This window comes from Panthera uncia, chromosome A2 (assembly GCF_023721935.1).
Source record: "Panthera uncia isolate 11264 chromosome A2, Puncia_PCG_1.0, whole genome shotgun sequence".
In the NCBI taxonomy this organism is placed as follows: domain Eukaryota; kingdom Metazoa; phylum Chordata; class Mammalia; order Carnivora; family Felidae; genus Panthera; species Panthera uncia.
The window spans coordinates 5,315,223-5,336,865 of record NC_064816.1 but is presented as its reverse complement, the minus strand read 5'-3'; the positions used below and the strand labels follow the sequence as shown (position 1 = coordinate 5,336,865).

Here is a 21,643-nt window from a genome sequence, read left to right as displayed (position 1 = left end):
TTGCTCAAACCCATAAAATGTCCAACACCAGGAGTGGACCCGAACGTAAACTATGGACTTTGGATGACAATGCTGTCAGCACAGGCCCGTCGATGGTAACAAATGCACCCTTTGGTGCGGGATGTTGATAACCACGGAATATCCATTTGGGGCAAATATCCATTTGGGGCAAAGGGTATATGGGAGATCTCTGTACCTTCCCCCCAGTTTTGCTAGGAAAATTAAACTGCCCAGAAAAAAAAGCCTTAATAAACATAAGAAAGAATCAGGACAAAATTATGGCCTGACGGTTATCTGTGGCTAGAACCGCACTGCTCCCCAAGGTAGCCGCTAGCCACCACGTGTGGCTATTTGGCATCTGAAACGTGCTACAAGTGTGCAATCAAGATTTACTATGCCAAAAAAAAGAAAAAAGAGGGAATGTCTCACAAATCATCCTTATTTGATTGCCTGTGGGAATGATAATATTTTTATAGATATGGTTAAAGAAAATACAGTACTAAAGTTAAAAAAAAAATTTTTTTAACATTTATTTATTTTTGAGACAGAGGGAGACAGAGCATGAGCGGGAGAGGGGCAGAGAGAGAGGGAGACACAGAATCTGAAACAGGCTCCGGGCTCTGAGCTGTCAGCACAGAGCCCGATGCGGGGCTCAAACTCACAAACTGCGAGATCATGACCCAAGCCAAAGTCGGACACTTACCCGACTGAGCCACCCAGGCGCCCCTAAAAAAGTTTTTTAATACAGCACCCTAACAGCTCATGTGGAATGAAGGGGTGAGACCTGAGCGTGGAATCCGGCCCCGCTGATTTGGGCAGACCACTTAACCTCTCTGGGCCTCAGTTGGTTGTGTTTTTCCTGGAAAATGGGGATAACTATTGATCCTATAGGGCTGTTGTCATCTCGGGCCACCCTCTTTGAAGAAGCCCAGCCTGTCCCCAGTGTCATTCTTCCTAATCTCAAAGTAGTATCCGGCTTCACTATTTGCTGCTTGTGTTTTCTGCTCTACCCTGAGACCATCTGCCTCCTTCACTATTTTTCCCTGGCACCCAGGCCAGGGCCTGGCATACAGTAGGTACTTACTAAGTGCTTGCTGAATGAGCATGATGACAAATGGCCCCCGACAGATGTTCAGTGAGGACCAGTGACATCACTGGCATCTTTCATGGCTGGGACACATCTGCTTACTCACTGCCATCACCCGGGGGCCCCAGCAAATGGCTGGTTTGTAAGGGGCACCCAGAAAACCTGCGTGGGAGGGGTGAATGGAGTTCAGCCGCTTGGAAGAGGGACTCCCAAGAGGGCCCTGTGGGACCCTCCCCTCAGAGCCCACCGCCCTTCCTCCTCGCTGACACCCCTGCCCCAACCCAGCCTGGCAGGACCGGCAATAGGCCACCTTCCTAGCTGGGGCATTCCAGCTGGCATCCAGCTGGCACCTGTCCCCCACATGTCCGGTTAAGAGCCGGGGAAGCACCAGGACAGAGGCCGAGGCTCCATACAACCAGTGCCAATGGCCCAAGAATGTGTGGTGGGCCTGGCCCCTGCCCAGATGGTCGCCGCGGCGACCCTAGGGAACACAGAGACCCCTGGTCAGCCTGGGGAGGTGAGCCCCTCCAAGCCAGCCTTCCAGGAGGCGGCAGGGCCAACCACGTCAGGAACACAGTGACAGGGGTCACAGAGACCATAGATGAAGTCCCTGAAAGGCATGTTGGAAAAACCCCTTTTCCTCCCTTCCCCCAGTCGCGTGGTAACCACTGTGCATCTGGGCCAGAGCAAGAGGCAGCTAGGCACAACGGGGGCCCAGGCCCCGCAGACAGGGGCCGGTACGTGCCTGGTACGTGCGTCAACATGAGGTGCGTGAGGGAGGGCCCCCAGCTGCTGCTTCCAGGGGCTGACTGAGCGGGGGCCTGGAGGCACCAGGCGGCCAGGAGAGCGGTGGGCAACACAGGGAGAGGGGGAACCTGATGTGCAACAGCAACTGCAGGAGGGCCCCCCGCTTCAGTTGGTGGCACCTCCCCAGTGCCCCTGTCCCCTTCCGATGACTCTTAGAGCCTCCCTGACCCTCTGTCGAGAAGGCCGAAGTTGAACACCTGGGAGGGCTTCTCCAGCACAGAAATGATAGCGGGCCGACCCGCGGAGGAACTGACCCCAAGGGAGCGGTTGGCATCTCCCCTCACAGAGCCCAGACCCCCCACCCCTTCTGCAGGGGACCCTCTGAGTGCACTCCCTAGCGGTGGCCTCCCCAGGGGGCCTCCAAGAGCTGAGCCTGAGGAAGGCTTTTTGCCTGCCCTTCCGACCTGCAGGCCCTGGGATGGGGTCAGTCCCTCACCTTGGCTCAGCTTCAGGACGGAGACCACCCCGAACGGCCCCCATCGTCAGGGCTGGTGGCTAGGAGGCAGGAGGAGGCCTCTGTCCCCCAGCTGCGCTCGTGCCACAGGGGCGCCTCCAGCAGCTGTAGGAACAGAAGAGGCTTCCCCTTTCCCAGTTCGGCCCTGACCGTGTGGATGCGGCCCTCACACTCAGCAGCTGCGGGCTTCAGAACTCCGGGTTTTCACCGGGGTCTGAGCACGCCGCCCCCCTCCCTGACACCTGCACCGGGTCCATGATCACGCAAATCCCTGCCTGCCCCGCGCCCAGGTTCCTCGGACATCCGCCCCCGGTGAAGGCTGCGGGTGGGACAAACCCCGAGGGGCGGGGAGGGGAAGTGGGCTCGCTTGCGGGGACCTCAGGCGAGTCTGGGTCACGCCACGTCTTGGCGGCTTCGGGCGACGGGACAGGCAGGTGCAGTGGGCCTGAGCAGACAGGCTGGCCGGGCCCACCACGCCGCGTCCCCACGCCCCCAGCCACGCGGAGCCGCGTCTCGTCCCGCCTGCAGCCCCCCCCCCCCCCGCCCCACACCCAGAGCAAGAGGTCGAGGAACCGGAGTCGCGAGCGGGCCCTGGGGGCTGCCACGGCCACCTCCGCGGACCGCTAGGCGCTCGGCCTGGCCGCGCTGAGTCTCAGCTCCCTGAGCGGGGCGGGGCGGGGCTTGTAAGCCCCCGCCCCCTAGCGTAAGCCACGCCTCCAAACCCTCAGGGTTCCGCCCCTGGGGGCTTGCGAAGGGTCCCCGCCAGGGGCTCCTAGTGGGGCGGGGAGATGAGAAGGGTACGGGTGTAGTAAATACCTGGAGTGTTCTATAGCTAAGGATGCGAGCAATCAAAAGTTAACAGTTCAAGCCAATCAGCTGTGAGGTCTCTGCAAAGCCCCGTTGCCCTGCAACCGCCCACTCCCACCCGTGGAGCCCCTGACCAGGCGAGCCACGCTGACCCAGGGAAAGAAAAATATGCCTTCTAGGTGGGTTTTGCTTTGCTTCCCGCCGGCGCGCGGCTACCTAGGGCTCCAGGCATTTCTTCCAAAACCAGAGCATTTCTTTGTTGTGGTGGATGTTAATAACATTTTTCTCAAGGTAACAGTCGAGAAAATTCACATACCTTATTACACTGCACCCCATCGGAAGTGTAAGGTTCCGGGGACGCTTGGCTGGCTCAGTCAGTGGAGCGCGCGACTCGATCACGGGGCTGCGGATTCAAGCCCTACGCTGGGCGCAGAGATTGCTTAAAAATAAAATCTTAAAAACAACAAAAAAGTGCAAGTTTCCCTGCGTTCACAATATTCGCCAAGTTGCGCGTTCCCCGCCCCCCATTCTCCCTTCCCAGCCCATGGCAACTACTGATTTTACTTTCTGTTTCAATGGATTTGCCTGTTGGCAAAACCAGGGCATTTCTATGAAACTGTAAGGCCCCCCATCGTGGGGAAGGAGAGAAAAGTGGGGTGAAGTCAGGGCCCCGCCGGACAGGTGGCTTGGGAGCGGGGAGCAAGGCAGCCTGAGGCCCCTGTGCAGGAAGGCTGTGTCTGCCCCGGTGTGTGGCGCAAGAGGGAATGCTGGGAGGACAAAGGGCCCTTCGGGGAGAAAACAGGGGAGAACCGGATGGGGGAAGGAAGTGAAAGAGGGGGGGTGGTCCTAGGGCAGCCAGCCTTCAAGTGGCCTGGGCAGGCTGGGTCTGTCCATCTGTGTGGTTCTGCCTCCCACCACCAAGGGAGCCAACCCTTGTCCGTCTCACATCCAAGTAGTTGAGAAAGTCAGTGTTTCCTGCCAGCCCTCTGATGTAGGTCCTCTTGTCCCCAGGTGCCTACAATGCCCTGCAGGTGTATCTTGACTTTGGAGAAAGCAGCTAGAAAGATAAACCGGGGAGAAGCCTGGAGGCCCATCAGGGGAGGAGGTGGAAGGAGGGAGGGTGGTGGAGGGCAGGTGGCCTCAGGGTGGGGCCCCATCTATAAAATGCACAGCCTGCTGGCCTGGCAGGCAGAAAAGCTTGGATTCACCCCAGCAGGCACCAGCCCCTGGGATCCCTCGGACTTTGGTGAGTCCTTCCCCCAGTCTTGGCTGGGACCAGCCCGACAGCCGCCAGGCCCCCCAGCCCGACGTGTCCCTGGGCCGCCTGCCTCCCTTGCAGAGGGCCCTGGGGCCTGGCTGGAGATGGGAGTGTTCCCAGGGTCTGCTGCCGTCCGTTTGGGGTCCTCATCACCCCCACCTCTCCCATTATTCCTGCAGACACCTGGGGAGCAGGACCAGCCGGTGCACAATGAACTTGTGGCTCCTGCTGTGCCTGGTGGTGGCGGCCAGCTTTGTGGGCATCTGGTGTCCTACTGTCCACGCTCAAGGTAACGTCGTGGGCCGTACCTACCCAGCCTCCTGGAGCCCTCCTCTCCCCATCCATCCTCCCTGCCCCCCCCCCCCCCTTTGCTCCTCCCCTCCTCCAGAAGCTCCCCAACCCCCACCCGTTATGTCTCCACCACTGAATTCTGATGCACAACTCCCGCCCCAGTCGTGCAGAAACCTCCATGCAGTGACCCGCCCCAGTCATGCAGAAACTCCTGGCATGTGTTTGCGGCTCCCTGCGGGCGCAGGCCCCCCAGTCCCTCCTTCCAGAGCCCCTGTGATGCCTCCTCCGCCGTCCGTGACCCAAGGCCTCCCTGCCAGGACTCCAGTCAGCCCGGACACTGCGGGGAGCAGAGTATGGCTCCCAGTGGTGGCATGGCCAGTTACTGCCGGGGACACGCTGCAGTGACATGACCCTGCAGAGCCCTGGAGACCAACGGGAGTGGGTCCCCCGTCCCAGCTCCACCCGCCTTGGGCTACCTGTGTTGCTACTCAGTCTTTGTGAGCCTCGGTTTCCTCATCTGCAAAGTGGGGCCTCTGGATTCCTGCTGCACAGATAGGATGAGACTCCAATGGGCTGGTAACTTGCAAAACTCTTGGCCCGGTGCCCGGCAACAACAATGACAACCATACTGTTATTCACGGGGGGTCCCTTCCCACTTCTCCCTGCATCGGGCACCTGAGGATTTGGTGACCAAAGGCCAGTTCTGGGCATACAGTGTCCCCCAGGAGTCCCGCCACTGTTTCCTGCATCCCCATGGGCCCCGGGGGAAGCGGCTGAGCCCCAGCAGCTGGCTGAGCAGGGTCCCCGGCTTGGTCCAAACCCCAGAGCACCATCCCTACCCCCCACCCTGCCTGCCCCGCCTGCCCTCACTTGGTCTGAGAGGCCCTAGTCCTCTGCTTCCAGCAGACCTTAGCCTTTGCCCAAGATGGGGCTGGGCTTCATTCCCATTGTCATGCTATCAGAGGCCCATTCCAGAAGCCAGGCCCAGCCCGGGGCCCTTTGATCCTAGGGGCAGAGTGGCCCCCTGCCTGCCTGCTACCGCAGCCCAGGGTCCATCTGACGCCACTGCCCCTCGCCCTCTGGGGCCAAGGTTTGGAGATGCAGGGCGGGCTCAAGCCGCCCGCTTCTCCCATCCTTCCCACTGCACTTTGCCAGACCTTGGGTGTGGCTCCTGGAGGTGGGGGGGGTCGGCAGACAGATGGGTCCCGGAGGGCCTTGAAGGCCGCTGCACTGTCTGTCACATCACCTCCACCCGCCCACCCTCCCAGGCCCTGCTGGCACCCTCCTCCGAGACACCACCCCCAGGTCCCTGCCCTTCCCCTTCCCGGCACAGATCGACCTCTGGGGTGTCCCACCGGGCTGGGGGATCCCCGTGACAGCCCTGGGTCCAATTCCCCTCTGTGTTTGTCTACACGTCTGGCACCTTAGTAGGAACCCAAAATGCTTTTGTCAGGCAACGAGTAGACAAACAGAGACCTCCTGGTTTCCGGTCTGGTGACCGAGCGGTCACTCTGACGGGGACAGAAAGGAGGAGGCCCTGGAGACAGCCCTAGGTGGGGAACGGCCAGCCCGGAGCAGGAGCGGGGACATCAGGAGCAGCCGGCCAGCGCATTCATTTTCGAAGGGCCTGGGCTGGGAGCCGCGTCCCCTGGCCCCTCCTGGGGGCGTCTGCGCTCCTCTGCCCCAGAGCCCTCGTGGAGGTCCTCATTCACTCTGATCCCTCATTCGTTTTGTGGTCCCGGGCCCGTCCCAGCCCGGGACCGTGGACCCCCTCCAACTCGTGCCAGCGGTCCCCTTATCAGGGGACCAAAGGTGAGCCGGGTGCCTTCCTTGTCATCTGGGCTGTCTCTTGGCCTCCGCGGGCCTCGGGAGGGTTGCGGCAGGTGTGTGTGTGGGCGCGAGTGCGTCGCTGCCCACGCGCAGGCGCACAGAGATGTGAGCCCGCGGGTCGCGGCCGCAGGTGTCTCGGAGGACTGTTGCCTAGCCTACCACCGGCTCGACAGCCTGGACTTTCTGAAGCGCGCCCTGGGGTACCAGCGCCAGGAGGTGAGCGGCAGCTGCAACCTGCCGGCTGTGATGTGAGTGGGGCTGTGGGGCCTGGGAGGCGGGGCGGGGGGCGGGGCCCAGACGCGACTTTGCCCCCGGCTCGCACCGCAACCTGGGCACCCTCTCCCCCGCCAGATTCTTCTTGCGGAAACACAGGATGGTGTGTGGCAACCCCCGGGACAAGAGGGTGAAGTACTGGACAGAATTCCTGGATGCGCGGAAGGCCAAGCATCACAGAAGCCGCCCGAGAACCCCGTCCGGGGTTAGCTGGCCCCCCAGAAGCAACAAGACGAAAACTGCCCTCCGGACCACAGCTCATCCGGGTGAGGACTCTGATCATGTGACCATCCCTCCGGGGCCCCCCCAGTCACCACTGCTAAGGGATGAGGGCTCTCTAGAGCAGCACAGGCTGGGGGAGGGGACTCAACTCCGGGACCGAGGGGGCTGACTCTGTGGTCAGTCCTGCCGGTTGACACTCGGGTGGCTGTTCATTACCCTAACCCGGCTGCGGGGGGTTCGGCAAGTGCTGAGACGAAGTGTCAGGTGTGCGGGGTCCCCAGCTCCTACTCCAGTCCCCATCACCTGCTGACCTCTCCAATCCCCCCCCCCCCCCCTGCAGATCCGTGAGCCCGAACACCTCCAGGATTAGCCAACACGAAGGTGGGCCGGACCTCGCCCCGCCACAACTGTCCCCTGAGGCTCCAGGTGTCCCAGCCTGTCATTCAGGCCAGACCTCAGTGCCCGGGCCTGAGCCGGCTCTTGGCTCTGTCCCGTCGCTCCTGCCACATCCTGCTCCTCAGGCAGCTGGAAGGAAAGAGCTGACCTTGCTTCAGGCCCCTTGCCTGCTCCAGGAACCAGAGTCAGCCGTAAGCAGCGGGTCTTCTGGTGGATCATCTGGATTTGTCACCCACCGCAGCCTCTTGCCACCCACCCTGGGCCACGCCTGCCTGTGTCCCTTTGGGTCCTTGCAAAGCTCCAGACCGTCCCGGGACGCTCCTCCCAGACTATGCTTTTCTATGATTTTTAAATAAACGTTATTTAAAACATCCCCGGGGTGGGATGTCATTCCTGTCTCTGTCACATTTCATTATGGGGTGTGAGTTGCTATCCCAGCCTGTGTTGAATCCCACGTGAATGCCACCCCAGGATCTGTGCTGAGCCCTCAAGCTGACGGCTCCGGGGGTGGGGGGCATGCTGGCTGCAGGCGAGGGTGTGAGTCCAGCTGGTGACCTTGAGCAAACCGCGCACTCTCTTGGCATCTCTTTCCTCGCCTGTAAAATGGGGGTCGCTGCGTTTGTTCCGCCCACACCCTTGGGCTGTAGCGAGCCTGGCTAATGCACGGAGGAGCCCTCTGCAAGCTCTGACAGGGGTCCAGAAACACTCGATAAGTCAAGTGGCCCGGAACCCAGCCAAGAATAGAGCCCCGGAGCCAGGCACTAGACTCGAGCCATCCAGCTGTCCCATCCTCGGGCAGCCTCAGTTTCCACCACGAGAGAGAACATTCCAGATGAAAACCCAGCGCTTCATCTCTAGAGGACAAGAGGCGGTTTGGGGCCAGGGGGTCACACCGAGGCCCCGCTAGGCTATGCAGGCGACTCAGGCCAGTTCTACAAACCCTCTAAGCCTTGGTTCCTCCCGCTGTAAAATGGGTGATATCACGGCCTGCCTCGTACAAGCTAGCGGGGACCGAATGCACTACCACCGGGTGCCTGGCTGGCGCAGTCAGAGCGTGGGACTCCTGACCTCCGGGGTTGGGAGTTCCAGCCCCGCGCCGGGTGCAGAGATGACAATAAACAACCGACGCACTACCGTCTGCACACACATCACACACACACACACACACCGACCGCGTATCGACGGCCCCCTGGCATCCAGCGAGGCCATCAGATTAGGTATAGGTGCGGCTCACCCCGGGACCGGGCAGGATGCGAGCGGGGCAGGGTGACCTGCTACCTGCAACCTGGAGTGACCTTGGCCAAGCGGCCTGCCTTCCGTAAGCCTGTTTTCCAATCTGTAAAACGGGGCCGAACACAACAGCTTCTATTCCACGGAGTTGCAAGGACAACCAAGAGGGTCAGTAACGGTCCTTAGAACGGTGCCGGGTACGCGGCACGTGGTTGGGGAGCGTGAGCTGCTGGAATCGGCCCCGGTGAAGCCCCCCGGGCCCGCGGTGGTTGCCACCAGCAGCCTGGCTTTGTGCCACTCGCAGGTCTGAGGTTCGCAGAACCCGCCCGCAGCCTGGGTGCCGTGTCCCCCACCCCCAGCTGGAAGGCGGCCTTCGCCTGCGTCTCGGCTGCACGCTTTCCCCTCAGAGCCCCGGGTTGAAGCCCATCCTTCCAAAGCTCTGGGGCCTCCCGCTCCCTGACCTGTGAGCCCAGCCCGGCCCCGCGGAGGGCAGCGTCTCGTTACTTCGAGAACATGCCAAAGAGGCCGGCTTAACCCAAAATAACTTTACTGTGGTCTCTGCTTTTGATATAAAAGCATCCTGGGACCCCGGCCCACCCCACCGGGGGCCCGAGCGTGGCGGTGTCACCAACTCTGGCTGGGGCCCCACAGGCTCTTCGGCTCGGAGGGTCGAGCCCCAGGTGCACCCCCCAGCTGTCCGTTTCCATGTCCCATCGACCCCCGGGGGGGTGAGCCGCGGTGCAGTGCAGAAGTGGAAGCCTGAGGCTGACCGGACTCAGCGAATCACAGGCCCTTCCGTGACCCTGGTTGTCGCAGAAGGAGGGTGCGTGCGCCAGCTTCCAGCTGTCTCCAGGGGAGACTGAGCGTTGGGGTCCCCCTGGGCAGAGGCTGGGTTCGCCTGAGGTCGCAGCACAGCATTTTACTCTTCCTGAGTTCTGGGGCTCCTCCCGGTCAGTGACCCCGTTGCCGGTGGGGTCGGTCCGTCCCAAGCTCTGGAGAGGAGGACGAACGGGGGGGCGCCGGGGCGCGCTGAGTCCAGGGCTTCACCAGGGACCCCGGGGGCTCCCTGCGGTGTGTGGTGAGCTCGGTGACATCAGTTTCCTCCAAATCCCGCCGAACGAGGCGAGGACTGGGCAGGGCCCATCCAGTGAGTCCGGAGCGGGGGCTGCGGGAGGGGCCTGGGGTCTGCCAGGAGGTGGGGGGAGGGGGTGTCCTTCCAACTACAGCAGCTGTAGCTGCACCTTCAGCCGCAAGGCCCGGCCCCCTGGTCCCGGCTGCCCCTCCGGCCAGGTGCCCCAGGGCCCTGCCACGCTCAGCACCTCCAGCCGGTAGGTTCCAGGCCCGGGCCTCCGACGCCCCAGCTGCAGGGAGCTGAGGCTACGGAGGTGATGCATGCGGAAGAAACCTTGCTCATTGCCACGGGCGATGACATAACGGACCCGTCCCGCCAGGCTCTCCAGCGCTGGCTGCAGCTCCAGGATGTGCTCGGCCTGGCTCAGGCGCGAGAGGTTCAGGCCCAAGGTCAGTGGGGCCTCTGAGTCAAGGCTGGCCAGGCTCACCTGTGGAGAAAGACCAGCAGAGGACGGTGAGAGGCGGGGAGCGTCGGAACGCAGTGGGTAGGGGACCAGGGGGTCACGGCCGAGAGATTTCAGCCAGTCTCTAAACCGGAGGACAACCTGGGGCACTCTCCGCCTTTGACCTCCATCTAGCCCTCCATCACAAGGCCCACCGTCAGCTTGGGCCACAGACAGAGGCGTGACGGTGGAGGCGGCTTCCCCAGGGGAAAGCAAAGACGGGCAGATAGGCGGCCGCTTGTCCACACAACGCTGAAGCCGCCACAGCGGGAAACACAAGACCTGGCTGCACCAGAGAGGAGCTGCTTTCCGGTGCCGGGGTGGGGGTGGGGGTGGGGGTTGCTGCACTTCCTGCATCTGGGCTCTTTGAGAGCACCCTGTGTGCTGATGACAAACCCCTCTTTATGTGAACTGCTGTGAGCGCGCTCCTGGTCCTGGCAGCCGGACAGGGCCCTGAATAAGCCAGGGGCCTCAATGGCAGGCTAGCCCGGGCTTGGTGACGTAGCCAGTCCCACAGGAGGTTATCTGTGTTTTATTCTCCTTGGTGTTGGTTTCGCCTAATTTACATATTGAGGGGTGGTTCCGTTGTTGTGTTAAAGTGAAAGCTATTCCTGTTTCCCTGCCCCTGGGTTCTGGACACTTCCGCCCTTCCCCAGCGTGTTGCGCAGACACGTGCCCTTGCTGACACCTGCTGGCAGTCCGTGAGTATTGCAGGCAAAGCCATGGGGCCGCCCGGCCCTCCTCTGCCCAGATCCGCTGGCGCCCATCCCAGGAGCCCCGACAACCACTCCCCTCACTCTTACAGACACAGGGCCCTACCCCTGCGAGGCTTACAGAAAATATTTGTAACAGTGGGGTGACATATAGAGCCACTGTTTTTCCAGGAAAGGGGGGGAAGAAACAAGAGGGGAAAAGATTAGGCAAAGCAATGCACTCATATTTAGTTAATCTAATAGCGAGAGCCCCTCCGACCCAACTTTCCTATCCCTTCATTCTCCTGACCTGGTGGCCACCGTAGGCGCTGCGCCGTGGCCGGTCACGAGGCGGGAGGCCGTTGATCTTGCACTCATAGCAGGCTTCAGATGAAATCAGTTCTTCTTCTCCTGGCGTCTCCCGGGGCCCGGCACTGAAGCCCAGGCCAGAGACGCAGTGCCTGGGCCAGGACAAGGTGGCGGTAGGCCTTCAGGGGCAAGCTGGCGGGATCTCCCCAGCCAGCCCCTCCAGCCCCCACCCTGAGCCTCACTGCCCACGGGGGCAGGTGCTGGTGTGTAAATGTGTGGCTGTGCCTTTGCGTGTGCCCACACAAGGGATGTGCGCTTGTGTGCACGCATCCCTTGGCTGACCTGGGCCTAGGTGCGAACCTGCTCACACCCCAGGATGCTGATGTGTATGTGCACACATGTGCACACTGAGATACGCGAATGCGGAGGGGTCCGCAGGCGTGCTGGCATCCGTGTGAGCCGTGTGCTCAAGTGTATTACAGAGAAGTGTGCATCTACCAGGTGGGTTCATCTGCCACGAAGGTAATTATGCCAGAATCGGGTGTGAGCTTGTGTGCACACACATACGTGTGCTCAGGGCTCCGTGCACACGTGTGTAAAATGCATGTGAACACGGACCCACCTGTGTGTATGTGTGTGTGCATGTGCGCGTGCTCTCGCAGGGTTTGGGAATCTGTGCCCGCCCTACGCAAGCCCCTCACCCTTGCCCAGCCCGGAAGTAGCCTTGGGGACAGCCGCACAGGAAGCCACCGGCAGTGTTCGCGCAGCCGTAGGTACAGGGGCCGCCCTGCGCGGCACACTCGTCTACGTCCTGGCAGTCCCCCGTGGCCTGGTCAAAGTCAAAGCCAGAGGGGCAGACGCAGCGGAAGCCACCCAGCGTGTTGTGGCAGGGGGCACTGCCGCAGGCCGCAGGCGACAGCACGCACTCGTTTTTGTCTGTGAGTGGGGAGAGGAAACGTGGGGGGCAGGGGGTGGCCTCTGCACCCCCAGGCCCCCCCGCCCACAGCCCTCCTGATCTCCACCCACTAAGTCCGGCTCCTCCTCCAGAGCCCAGGGTCAAAGTCAACGTCCATCAGGCTCCCCATCAGCCCCGGGACTAGGTCTGCCCCAGCCCTGTAGTTCTCCTTCCAAGCATTTCTTGGAACTTCCCAGAAATCCTAAATGGTGGCATGATCTCGAACGAGGTTTCTTCCCTGGCACTACTGACATCTGGGACCGAGCCATTCTCTGTTGTGGGGGCTGTCCTGTGTACCCCACGACATTAAGCAGCATCCCTGGCCCCCACCCACTAGATGCCGGGAGCTCCCACCTCCCAGGTGTGACGAGCAAAATGTATCCCAGATGCTTCAAAACGTCTCCGAGGGGGCGAAATGATTCCCAGTTGAGAACCATGAGCCTAACTCATCCCTGTCCCCACCACTAACTAGACAAGAGTCTGCTACTTGGCCCACTTCTGTATCCACAGGGCCTGACGCAAGACAGACCCCGGACAGCCCACTGCAGAAGGAGTGAGCAAATGAGAAAGCAGAGGGGGAAGCAGGCTGAGAAGGAGAACCGGCAGCAGAGGCGAAGGGGTGTGTGTGTGTGTGTGTGTGTGTGTGTGTGCGCGCGTGTGGTCCCCAGGGGCCGAACGCCACACAGCAGGGGAAAGATGGAAACTTAGCTGAGGACCCACCATCAGGGGAGGAGGAGGAACCAGAGAGAAGGCAATGTCAATCAGAGAGGCTGAGGGAGGAGAGCGTCTGGGAGGGGCAGGCAGCAGTGCCCAGAGCAGCGGAGGTGGAGGCGCCTGGAGAGAGTGGGCCCAAGGGTAGAGGGCGAAAGCCAGACTGTCCGGAAGGCGCAAACGGAGGCGGTAAGGACGAGGCTGTCGTTAGGAGGGCTTGGAGCACAAAGAGAAGTATGCGATGGAGGAGGCTGGGGCACAGGCTAGTCCCCCAAACTGAGGGCCTCCGGAGCAGCTAAGGCACAGATACAGCACACGCTCCCATCTGCTACTGCCACACCCATGGCAGGCATCACCAATCAATCGCAGAACTCTTTCCTAGTGTTCACAGGTGCTGACTCAGAATCCTTCTCAGCTGGGCCCTCCAGGCCACCACTCCCAAGGAAATGGGCTTGAACCTGGCCGTGCTTTATCTGCAGCCCCCCGACTCCCCAGTCTCCCCAGCAGTGGGGACCTCACTACCTCCCGGGCCGGCCCAGAAGCACTTTAGGTCATTGTGCTTTATCCCAACATCCCGGGTGGGGGCGGTTCCTAGTTGCCTGCTCCCAACAGATTCTGATGGGGGGCCCTTGACACTCACCCACACACTGGCTCCACTGGGAGTGCGGGGTGAAGCCCTGGGGGCAGCCACAGCGGTAGCCCCCCAGCTCGTTCTGACAGCCGTGCCGACAGCGATGGGGCCCGTCACATTCATCCACGTCTGCGAGACAGAGATCAGGTGGCAGGGCTCGCCCGGTGGCCCTGGGGACCACAGCCCAGGCCCAGAGCCCACCCAAAGCCCAGCTCTACCTTCGCAGCCATGGCCTGAGCTGTCCAGGGTGAAGCCTCGGTGGCACTCACAGCTGAAGCTGCCCGGGGTGTTGAGGCAGTGCCCCCGGGTGCCACACGGGCCAGGCTGGGCCAAGCACTCGTCGTTGTCTGCAGAGGACAGGGAACGGGCAGGACAGCCTAGCGGTTAGGGGATTCACGGCCAGCACCACAATGCTGGGCCTACCCAGCTCCCGGGCAAGTCACTGGCCCTCTCCGTGCCTCAGTCTCCCCTTCTGTGAAATGAGATCCGTAGCGGCTCCCACATCACAGAACTGCCTTGAACGTTTGAGATGAAGCACGTATACGACTTTCTTTGAATCTTGTCTGCGGCACCTCAAAGCTGTGTGGCCCGGGGTGGCTGACTTACCCCCTGTGGGCCTGTCTCCCCAGCTGTAGCACAGAGATGGTAACACCTCCCTCACCGCAGTTTTGGGAGATTAATCCAGTCACACACAGGGCTCGGGACAGTGCTCAGCACGGGACTCAAAGATGAACAAAACCCCCTTTCCTGGGGGTAACAGTGCACTCTGTCGTCGCGGACACCGGACCATCATGACATGTCAGCCTGGATTATGGACTGAAAGTGGCTGTCCCCCCTCCACTCCAGATTCGTATGTTGAAGCCCTAACCCCACAGAGTGATGGTGTTCACAGGTGGGGCCTCCGGCAGGGGCTTCAGTTTAGATGAGGCCGTGAGGGTGGGGTCCCGAGGATGGGGTTAGCGCCCTCGTAAGAAGAGACCAGAGAGCTTGCTCTCTCCCTGCCATGGGAGCACACCGCGAGAAGGCAGCCATCTGCCAGCCGGAGGAGAGCCCTTACCAGAAACCGACCAGGCCGGCACCCTGGCCTTGGACTTCCAGTCTCCAGAACCGCGTGCAACAAGTGTCTGTCGTTCAAGCTGCCCAGTCTGTGGTGTTTTGTGCCAGCAGTGCGAGCAGAGACGGGCTGGTTACCAGACAATGTGGCTACCGTGCTAATGGCCCATGCTGGGAGTTTAGGGAGTGAACAGTGCATCTCCAGGGTGGGGCGGGGGGAACCCTCGTTTTGGCTCCCTAGGGTATGAAGATTGACACCAGACGCCTCCCTTTGGGGACCTGGGATCTCTCTTGGGTATGAGAGACGCTGGGGACCTGGGCTCCTCAGCCAGAGTGGCTCCTGTATCTGCTGCTGGTGTCATCCGTCATGCCTGAGCCGTCCTTTGAGGGGCCACAGAGACTAGCCCTGGATTCCTGCCAGGATTTCACCAGAGAGAGGCCTCTGGCACGACTATGGTCTCTTTCCCTTGCATCCACAAAGCAGGCCAAGGGTCAGGGGGGCATACTGTGGTCATATAAGTTTGATCTTCTAGTTTAATCATAAGCAAACAGAGGCCCTGAGACCCAAATCTGGCCCACTGCCTGCTTATCGTAAACAAATTTTACTGGCACACAGCTATGCCCATTCATTTATGACATGTTGTCTATGACTGCTTTTGGCCTACAATGGCAAGGCTGTTTTTTTTATGTTTATTTATTTATTTATTTTTGAGAGAGAGAGAGAGAGAGAGAGAGAGAGAGAGAGGAAGTTGGGGAGGGGCAGAGGGAGAGAGGGAGAGGGAGAGGGAGAGAGGGAGAGAGGGAGAGAAAGAGAGAGAGAGAGAGAGAGAGAGAGAGAGAGAGAGAGAATCTGAAGCAGGCTCCAGGCTCTGAGCTGTCAGCACAGAGCCTGACACAGGGTTCGAACTCACAAATCGTGAGATCATGATCTGTGCCAAAGTCAGTTGCTTAACTGACTGAGCCACCCAGGCGCCCCAACCGTAGAGCCTTTTACAGAAAAAATTTGCAGACCCTTGATCTAGTTAGCCTCAGACCACCCACCAGGAGTACAGGCTATACAGATGTGAATCATGAATGATCTGGAGCCTTCGATCCCTGGTAACTACGCAGTGGGGAGCCTGGCTGAGAATTTCAACTCTGTTCCAGAGAGAGAAGTCCCACGGGAGCTTGCTGGGTTTCTGCACTGGCACACGGGCCCGCATGTGTACGTGCAAACAGCTACGAACTCATACAGATGCCACATTAAACGTGCTCATCTTAGGAAGCAGGGAAGATAACTTGAATGTGCAGAAAAAGAGAAACGTAGCTTGTTTCAAGGCTTGGTAGGCTCTTCCCCAGACGGGCACGTGACTCCCTCCTTCAACTCCGTCAGCTCTTTGTACAAAAGTCCCTTTGGATGTGGCTTCTCCTGATCCCTAGTGGAAAACTTGCAGCCTTCCTGATCTCCTTACTCGGCTTCACTTTATCTTTCTCTCATGCCATGCATCACTTTCTAACAGGCTATGGTGTTAGCTTACTGTTTGTTTGTTTTTAAATTTTTTTAAATGTTTGTTTTTTTAGAGACAGAGAAAAACAGAGCAGGAGCAGGGGAGGGGCAGAGAGAGAGAAAGACACAGAATCCGAAGCAGGCTCCAGGCTCTGAGCTGTCAGCACAGAGCCCGACGCGGGGCTCGAACCCACGAACCTCGAGATCATGACCTGAGCCGATGTCGGACATTTAACTGACTGAGCCACCGAGGCGCCCCTTTGCTGTTTGTGTCTGTTTGGAGTCCCTATTAGCAGGGACAGTCCGTGGCGGCAGCAAGCTTGCCTCCTGTGTTCATTGCTGCACCTTCAGGGTTTAGAACAGGGCGAGGCAAACGGCTCCTGTAGAGGGACAGCTAGGAGGTATGTGTGACTTTGTGGCAACGACTTGGCTCTGACTCCGTTATTTTAGCACAAAAGCGACTACAGACCCTATGCAAATGAATGGGCGTGGCTGTGTGCCGACCAAACTTTGTTAACAGAAGCAAGTAGGGGGCTGGGCAGGCCTGACCTGAGGGTTAGAGTCCAAAGACCTCTGGGCCAGAGCACAGCCTGGTCCACCGCAGGTCTCAGTAGGTGTGGGCTGAGTGGACTAGTGGGAGCCTGAATGGGGCCACCCATGGCTGGGCTTGGCCCCCAGGGGAGGTCTGGTTCTCCCAGGCCACGAGACACTAAAAAGCCATGGGAGTGACAGTTGCCCCTGCAACTCTGGCTTCTGAACCAACTTCCGCTCTGGACCCCATGAGACCGTAGGAGAGAGACCCATCAGGGACCGGTCAGGGGCAAAGGTGAGTGTCCTGGGCTGAGGTCAGAGGGACTCCTCCTCCCAGGTCCCTAGGGCAAGGAAGGAGACCAAAGTCCCAGGCATTGGCAGGATGTGGGCACCAACAGAGCAGGGGCTTTGTTCTGACCCCCTCTGTGTCCCCGCCGTCTGGCACACACGTGGGGCTTGCTGCTTATTTGGAGAACAAGTGAGCGAAGGCCAGCGTCACGTGCCAGGGGCTGGGAGGGGTGAGAGGACTCACCGAGGCAGGCCTGGTGGTGCTGGGTGAAGCCGGGGGGACAGTGGCAGGTGAAGGAGCCGACGGTGTTGATACAGAAGAACTGGCAGTTGTGGTTCCTGGAGGAGCACTCGTCCAGGTCTGCAGCACAGACGTCCCCGCGGGCTCAGGGCAGGGCCCCCCGGGGCCGGGGGCTTCCCAGGGGAAAGACCCGGGGGCGAGCGGCCGGGGATGTGCCCGGGCATCCCCGGGGGGTCGGGGACGAAGCCCCACAGGGCCAGGGCGGGGGGAACATCACCTCTGCAGGTCCTGCCGTCCTTCTCCAGCAGGTAGCCTCGGGGGCAGGTGCACCGGAAGCTGCCCTCGGTGTTTTTGCAGAGGAAGGTACACGGCGTGGGCGCCTGGCCACACTCATCGACGTCTAGAGGGTTGGTAGCATGTGGGGTGGGGGGGGGTTGGTGTCAGACAGATGTCCTCCCCGGGGGGTCAGGGGCTGGGGTCTCCACTCAGGTCCTGCTGAGGCCTCCTTCCCAGGCCCGAACCAATCAGAATCTATGGGCTTATACAAGGAATGGACACTTTTTCTGTAAAAAGCCAGAGATTAAACATGTTTGCCCTTGCAGGCCACGTGGTTCTGGTTCCAACTACTCAGCTCTGCCTCTGTGGCAGGAGAGCAGCCACAGAGGGAGAGGAAACCAAATAGCTATGGCTGCCAATAAAACTTTATTAACAAAAACAAGCAGAGGGCCGGACTAGGCCCTTGAGCTGGAGGGAGTTTGCTGACCCCTGACTTCGATGAACACCCGCTACACGACGAAACCGAAAATCTTAGGATCCACAAAGTAACAGGAGGAAAGTTGCCCAAATGAGGTCGGGGCTGGGGGCGGGACTGGGGATGCTCTGCTTCCCGGGTTCGGCCGGAAGCGCAGGCCAGGTGCTGTGCAGAGGGAGCGGGGCCGGGCCAGGCCAGGGGATGGGGGCGGGAGGCTCACCCAGGCAGGCTGTGGCAGCAGCATCCGGCGCGTACCCAGCCTGGCAGCGACAGCGGAAGGAGCCGAGGCTGTTGATGCACTCGCCGTGAGGGCAGAGGTCAGCGAGCATGCGGCACTCGTCCACATCTGGGGACAGGCAGGGCTCAGCCGCGCTGGCTGCCTCGGGTCCCTGGGGCACACCTCCACCCTTCTGGCTGGCAGCCCTCTCCCCCGGGCGAGGCCAGCCTCTACTTGCCCCGCCTGACCCCAGGGACCCCTCCCCGAGGCTGTGAGTCCCGCCCTGGACTCACTAATGCAGCTCCTTTCACTAGACCCAGAGAGCACCTGGCGGGGCCCGTAGCGGAGGGCGGAGGGGTGGGGGGGGGGGGGGGAACAGGCCCTCCCGCAGCCTCACTGCAACACCTCAGGGCACACGCACACAAATGTGGAAGCACAGGCAGAGGTACACACACACTGCACGCCAGTCACAGGCCGACACTCCTGCAGAATCACAGGGACACACGTTCTGCGGCTCCTCTGTCTGCCCCCCCCACCAGACACACCCTCGTCAGACCTGGGGGTCACCGCTGCTCGCTTGGGGCGACCTGTCCCACCCTCGCTGACACACTGGATGAGACACACTCGTGCACGCAGTCACTCACACTCGCTCGCACACCTACCCGCCCTCGTGGAACTCGCTGGAATCCAAAGCACACGGACCCACCTTCCGGCACATGCTCCTCATGCGGCCGGCACTCACAACACACACACCAGTGAATGCACACCGGTCCACACCCTTTTTCACACACTCCCCGACGAGCCCGCAGAGAACAAAGAACACACACACATCGGCTCACACACCTGTTCACCCGCTCGCCCAAGTTCACGCACGCGCACAGCAACGAACGGGGTCCGGTTCGCACTGGCTCGCACACTCTAGCCCCCTCTGGGACACAGACACGACCGAGAACAAACGCCCGACCCACCTTGGCCTTCAGCGGTGTAGCCTGAGCCGTGGGGGCACAGGGTCCCGTGGGCAGAGGTGCCAGGCAGGGGACAGAGCTCGCAGCGGGGCCCCCAGCCCCGGCCGCCCCCACAGCAGCACTGGGCCCTAGTGACGGCCTCACCGCTGCTCGAGCGAGCCTGGCACGTGGCCTGCAGCACCTCGGAGAAGCAGGGCCCCCGCCGGACGTCTGCAGAGAACGGGGCGGGCGGGTGGGTGGGAGGCACCTGCCGTCCAGGGCCCCCTTCCCCCTGGGGTCCGGCGGCACCGAGAGTCTAGCAAGGGCTCCCAGGTGCCTCCGACACAGCTGTGCGTGGGCGCGGGGCGCAATCTTCCAGACCGCTGTCACCTAGCACTGTCAGATGCCCTCCGGGGGCCAAGGCCGAGGCAGAAGCTGCAGACCCGTAGGGTCAAGAGATGCCTGTGGCCGCAGAGAGCACGGACAGTCAAGGGCAGCATGGGGGCCAGGGAACACTAGGGAGGAGGTGTGAGTGGCAGTGGGCCAGACAGACAGACAGCGGGGACAGAGCACATGGAGGACATCCAGGGAGGTGGACAGGACAGGCTGGAGCCTGGCCTGGGTGAGGAAGAGGAGGCTGGTGGGGACTCGAGGGGGCTGGCCTGCGGCTCCAGGCCGAGGCAGGAGCATGGCTGAGATGGCGGGGGCGGGGGTTGGGCTGGGAGAGCTGTACCCGCCGTGCATGGCCACACTCACCGTGGCACTCAGTGCCAGCGGGGCTGGGCTGGAAGCCCTTGTCGCAGTCACACTGGAAGCTGCCCGCGGTGTTGACGCAGCGGCCGTTGGCACACAGGCGGGGCCGCGCGTGGCATTCGTCCTCATCTGGGGCGGGAGGGATGAGGCCGGTGGGGAGGCCGGAGCCCCGCAAGCCAGCCTCCCCTCGCCCTGCACGCTCCCTTCCCACCACATTCTCCTGCTTTGACTCGTCTCCCCCGGGGGGGCCCTGCACCCCCAAGCACACCCATACCTGTGCAGCCCTCCCCGGAGCCAGGCTGAGGCCGCAGGCCTGGGGGGCAGACGCAGGTGAAGGTGCCGATGAGGTTCTTGCACAGCATGCCCCGCTCGTGACAGTCCTGCTGACCGTCCGCACACTCGTCCACATCTGCGGATGACCGGGGGGGGGGGGCCAAGGTCAGGCGCCCCGTGGCCTGGCCGCAAGCCATGGGGGCCCGGGTCCCACCTCCCTCTGTGCCCTTGGGTACCGAAAGTAAGAAGCCGAGGGGTCGGGACTGTCCCAACACCTGCGTCCCCCTGCCCACGTCAGGGTCAGTGAATCCGTCCGGCCTTAAACATGGTCCCTGGAATGTTAATCCTGAGACAGCCCTGGAGGGACCAAGTCCCAGCCCAGAGTTTGTCAGCTTCGACACTAAGGACATTTGGGACCAGAGACTTCCTCGTGGTGGAAGGTCTTTCTGTGTGCTGTAGCATATTCAGCAGTATCCCTGGCTACTCGATGTCTGCAGCAGCCCCCACACCCAGCTGTCACAATGAAAACTGTCTCCAGGGGTGCCCGGGGGGCTCAGCTGGTTCAGCATCTGACTCTTGATTTCGGCTCAGGTCCTAATCTCATGGTTCGCGGGTTCGAGCCCCTCCTCGGGCTCCAAGCTGATGGCACCGAGCCTGTTTGGGATTCTCTCTCTCCCTCTCTCTCTGCCCCGCCCCTGCTCTCTCTCTCAAAAGAAATAAATAAACGTTTTTTAAAAACCCGTCAGGGAGCGCCTGGCGGCTCAGTCGGTTGGGCATCCAACTTTGGCTCAAGTCATGATCTCTGTCTGTGAGTTTGAGCCCCCGCCTTGTGCTCTGTGCTGACAGCTCAGAGCCCGGAGCCTGCTTCAGATTCTGTCTCTCCTTCTCTCTCTCTCTCTGCCCCTCCCCTGCTCATGCTCTGTCTCTCTCTCTCTCTCTCTCTCAAAGATAAATAAAACATTTAAAAAAACACAAAACTGTTGGGGAGCCTGGGTGGCTCAGTCGGCTAAGTGTCTGACTTTGTCTCAAGTCATGAACTCACAGTCGGTGAATCCGAGCCCTGTGTCGGGCTCACTGCTGACAGCACAGAGCCCGCTTCAGATCCTCTATCCCCCTCTCTCCGCCCCTCCCCTGCTCATGTTCTCTTAAAAATAAATAAAAACATGAAAGAAAAAGGTCTTCAGGCATCACCACCACATGTCCCCTGGGAGACACAGTAAGAGCCCTCACGGTCCCCCATTTTCATGACGACAGAAGCACCACTCACAGAAGAGCACCCACCGCACCTCACTGCCTCAGTGCTGCCCTCACTCTATTTCTTGGTGCTCCCCCTTGGGCACAGGCTCGCATTTCCCTGTCTTCTCCAGGATCGAGGTATGGGGAGCCCGGGGCCCCACCCACCTCTCCTGCACATCCTACCTCTGCACATGGCCCCGTCCTCCCTCAGGGCGTAGCCGGCCGGGCAGGTGCACACGTAGGAGCCCTCAGTGTTGCGGCAGCGGAAGGCACAGAGCAGGGGGTTCAGGGAGCACTCGTCGATGTCTGGGGAGGCCAGAGGAGGGGCGGGCTGGGCAGGGTC

At 61.0% G+C, this 21,643-nt stretch overlaps 2 protein-coding genes across 2 annotated transcripts in view; one reads left to right on the top strand and one right to left on the bottom strand.

The window, feature by feature from the left end:
* Positions 1–4,561: 4,561 nt before the first annotated feature.
* On the top strand, positions 4,562–7,793 carry CCL25 (C-C motif chemokine ligand 25). The gene is made up of 4 exons (XM_049643119.1): positions 4,562–4,702; positions 6,665–6,782; positions 6,886–7,073; positions 7,370–7,793. Exons 1-4 carry the CDS (start codon positions 4,624–4,626, stop codon positions 7,375–7,377), a joined length of 393 nt encoding a protein of 130 aa, XP_049499076.1. The 5' UTR covers positions 4,562–4,623; the 3' UTR covers positions 7,378–7,793.
* Positions 7,794–9,191: 1,398 nt separating this feature from the next.
* Positions 9,192–21,643, bottom strand: part of FBN3 (fibrillin 3) — a 58,429-nt gene continuing 45,977 nt past the window's right edge. The window contains exons 53-64 of the mRNA XM_049639804.1: positions 21,484–21,606; positions 20,066–20,200; positions 19,795–19,920; positions 19,063–19,269; positions 18,098–18,223; positions 17,404–17,526; positions 17,130–17,246; positions 13,746–13,874; positions 13,537–13,656; positions 11,932–12,166; positions 11,232–11,382; positions 9,192–10,214 (exon numbers count right to left, since the gene is read on the bottom strand). Coding sequence (XP_049495761.1) covers positions 9,876–10,214; positions 11,232–11,382; positions 11,932–12,166; positions 13,537–13,656; positions 13,746–13,874; positions 17,130–17,246; positions 17,404–17,526; positions 18,098–18,223; positions 19,063–19,269; positions 19,795–19,920; positions 20,066–20,200; positions 21,484–21,606 — 1,931 coding nt within the window. The 3' untranslated portion in view covers positions 9,192–9,875. The remainder of the gene's footprint in view (positions 10,215–11,231; positions 11,383–11,931; positions 12,167–13,536; positions 13,657–13,745; positions 13,875–17,129; positions 17,247–17,403; positions 17,527–18,097; positions 18,224–19,062; positions 19,270–19,794; positions 19,921–20,065; positions 20,201–21,483; positions 21,607–21,643) is intronic.

Bases quoted from the DNA above. Each gene is read 5' to 3' on its own strand.
- CCL25 (XM_049643119.1), top strand. From the start codon at position 4,624: ATGAACTTGTGGCTCCTGCTGTGCCTGGTGGTGGCGGCCAGCTTTGTG. The intron at 4,703-6,664 runs GTAACGTCGTGG...TCGCGGCCGCAG, and splicing joins TCCTACTGTCCACGCTCAAG to GTGTCTCGGAGGACTGTTGC. The intron at 6,783-6,885 runs GTGAGTGGGGCT...CTCCCCCGCCAG, and splicing joins TGCAACCTGCCGGCTGTGAT to ATTCTTCTTGCGGAAACACA.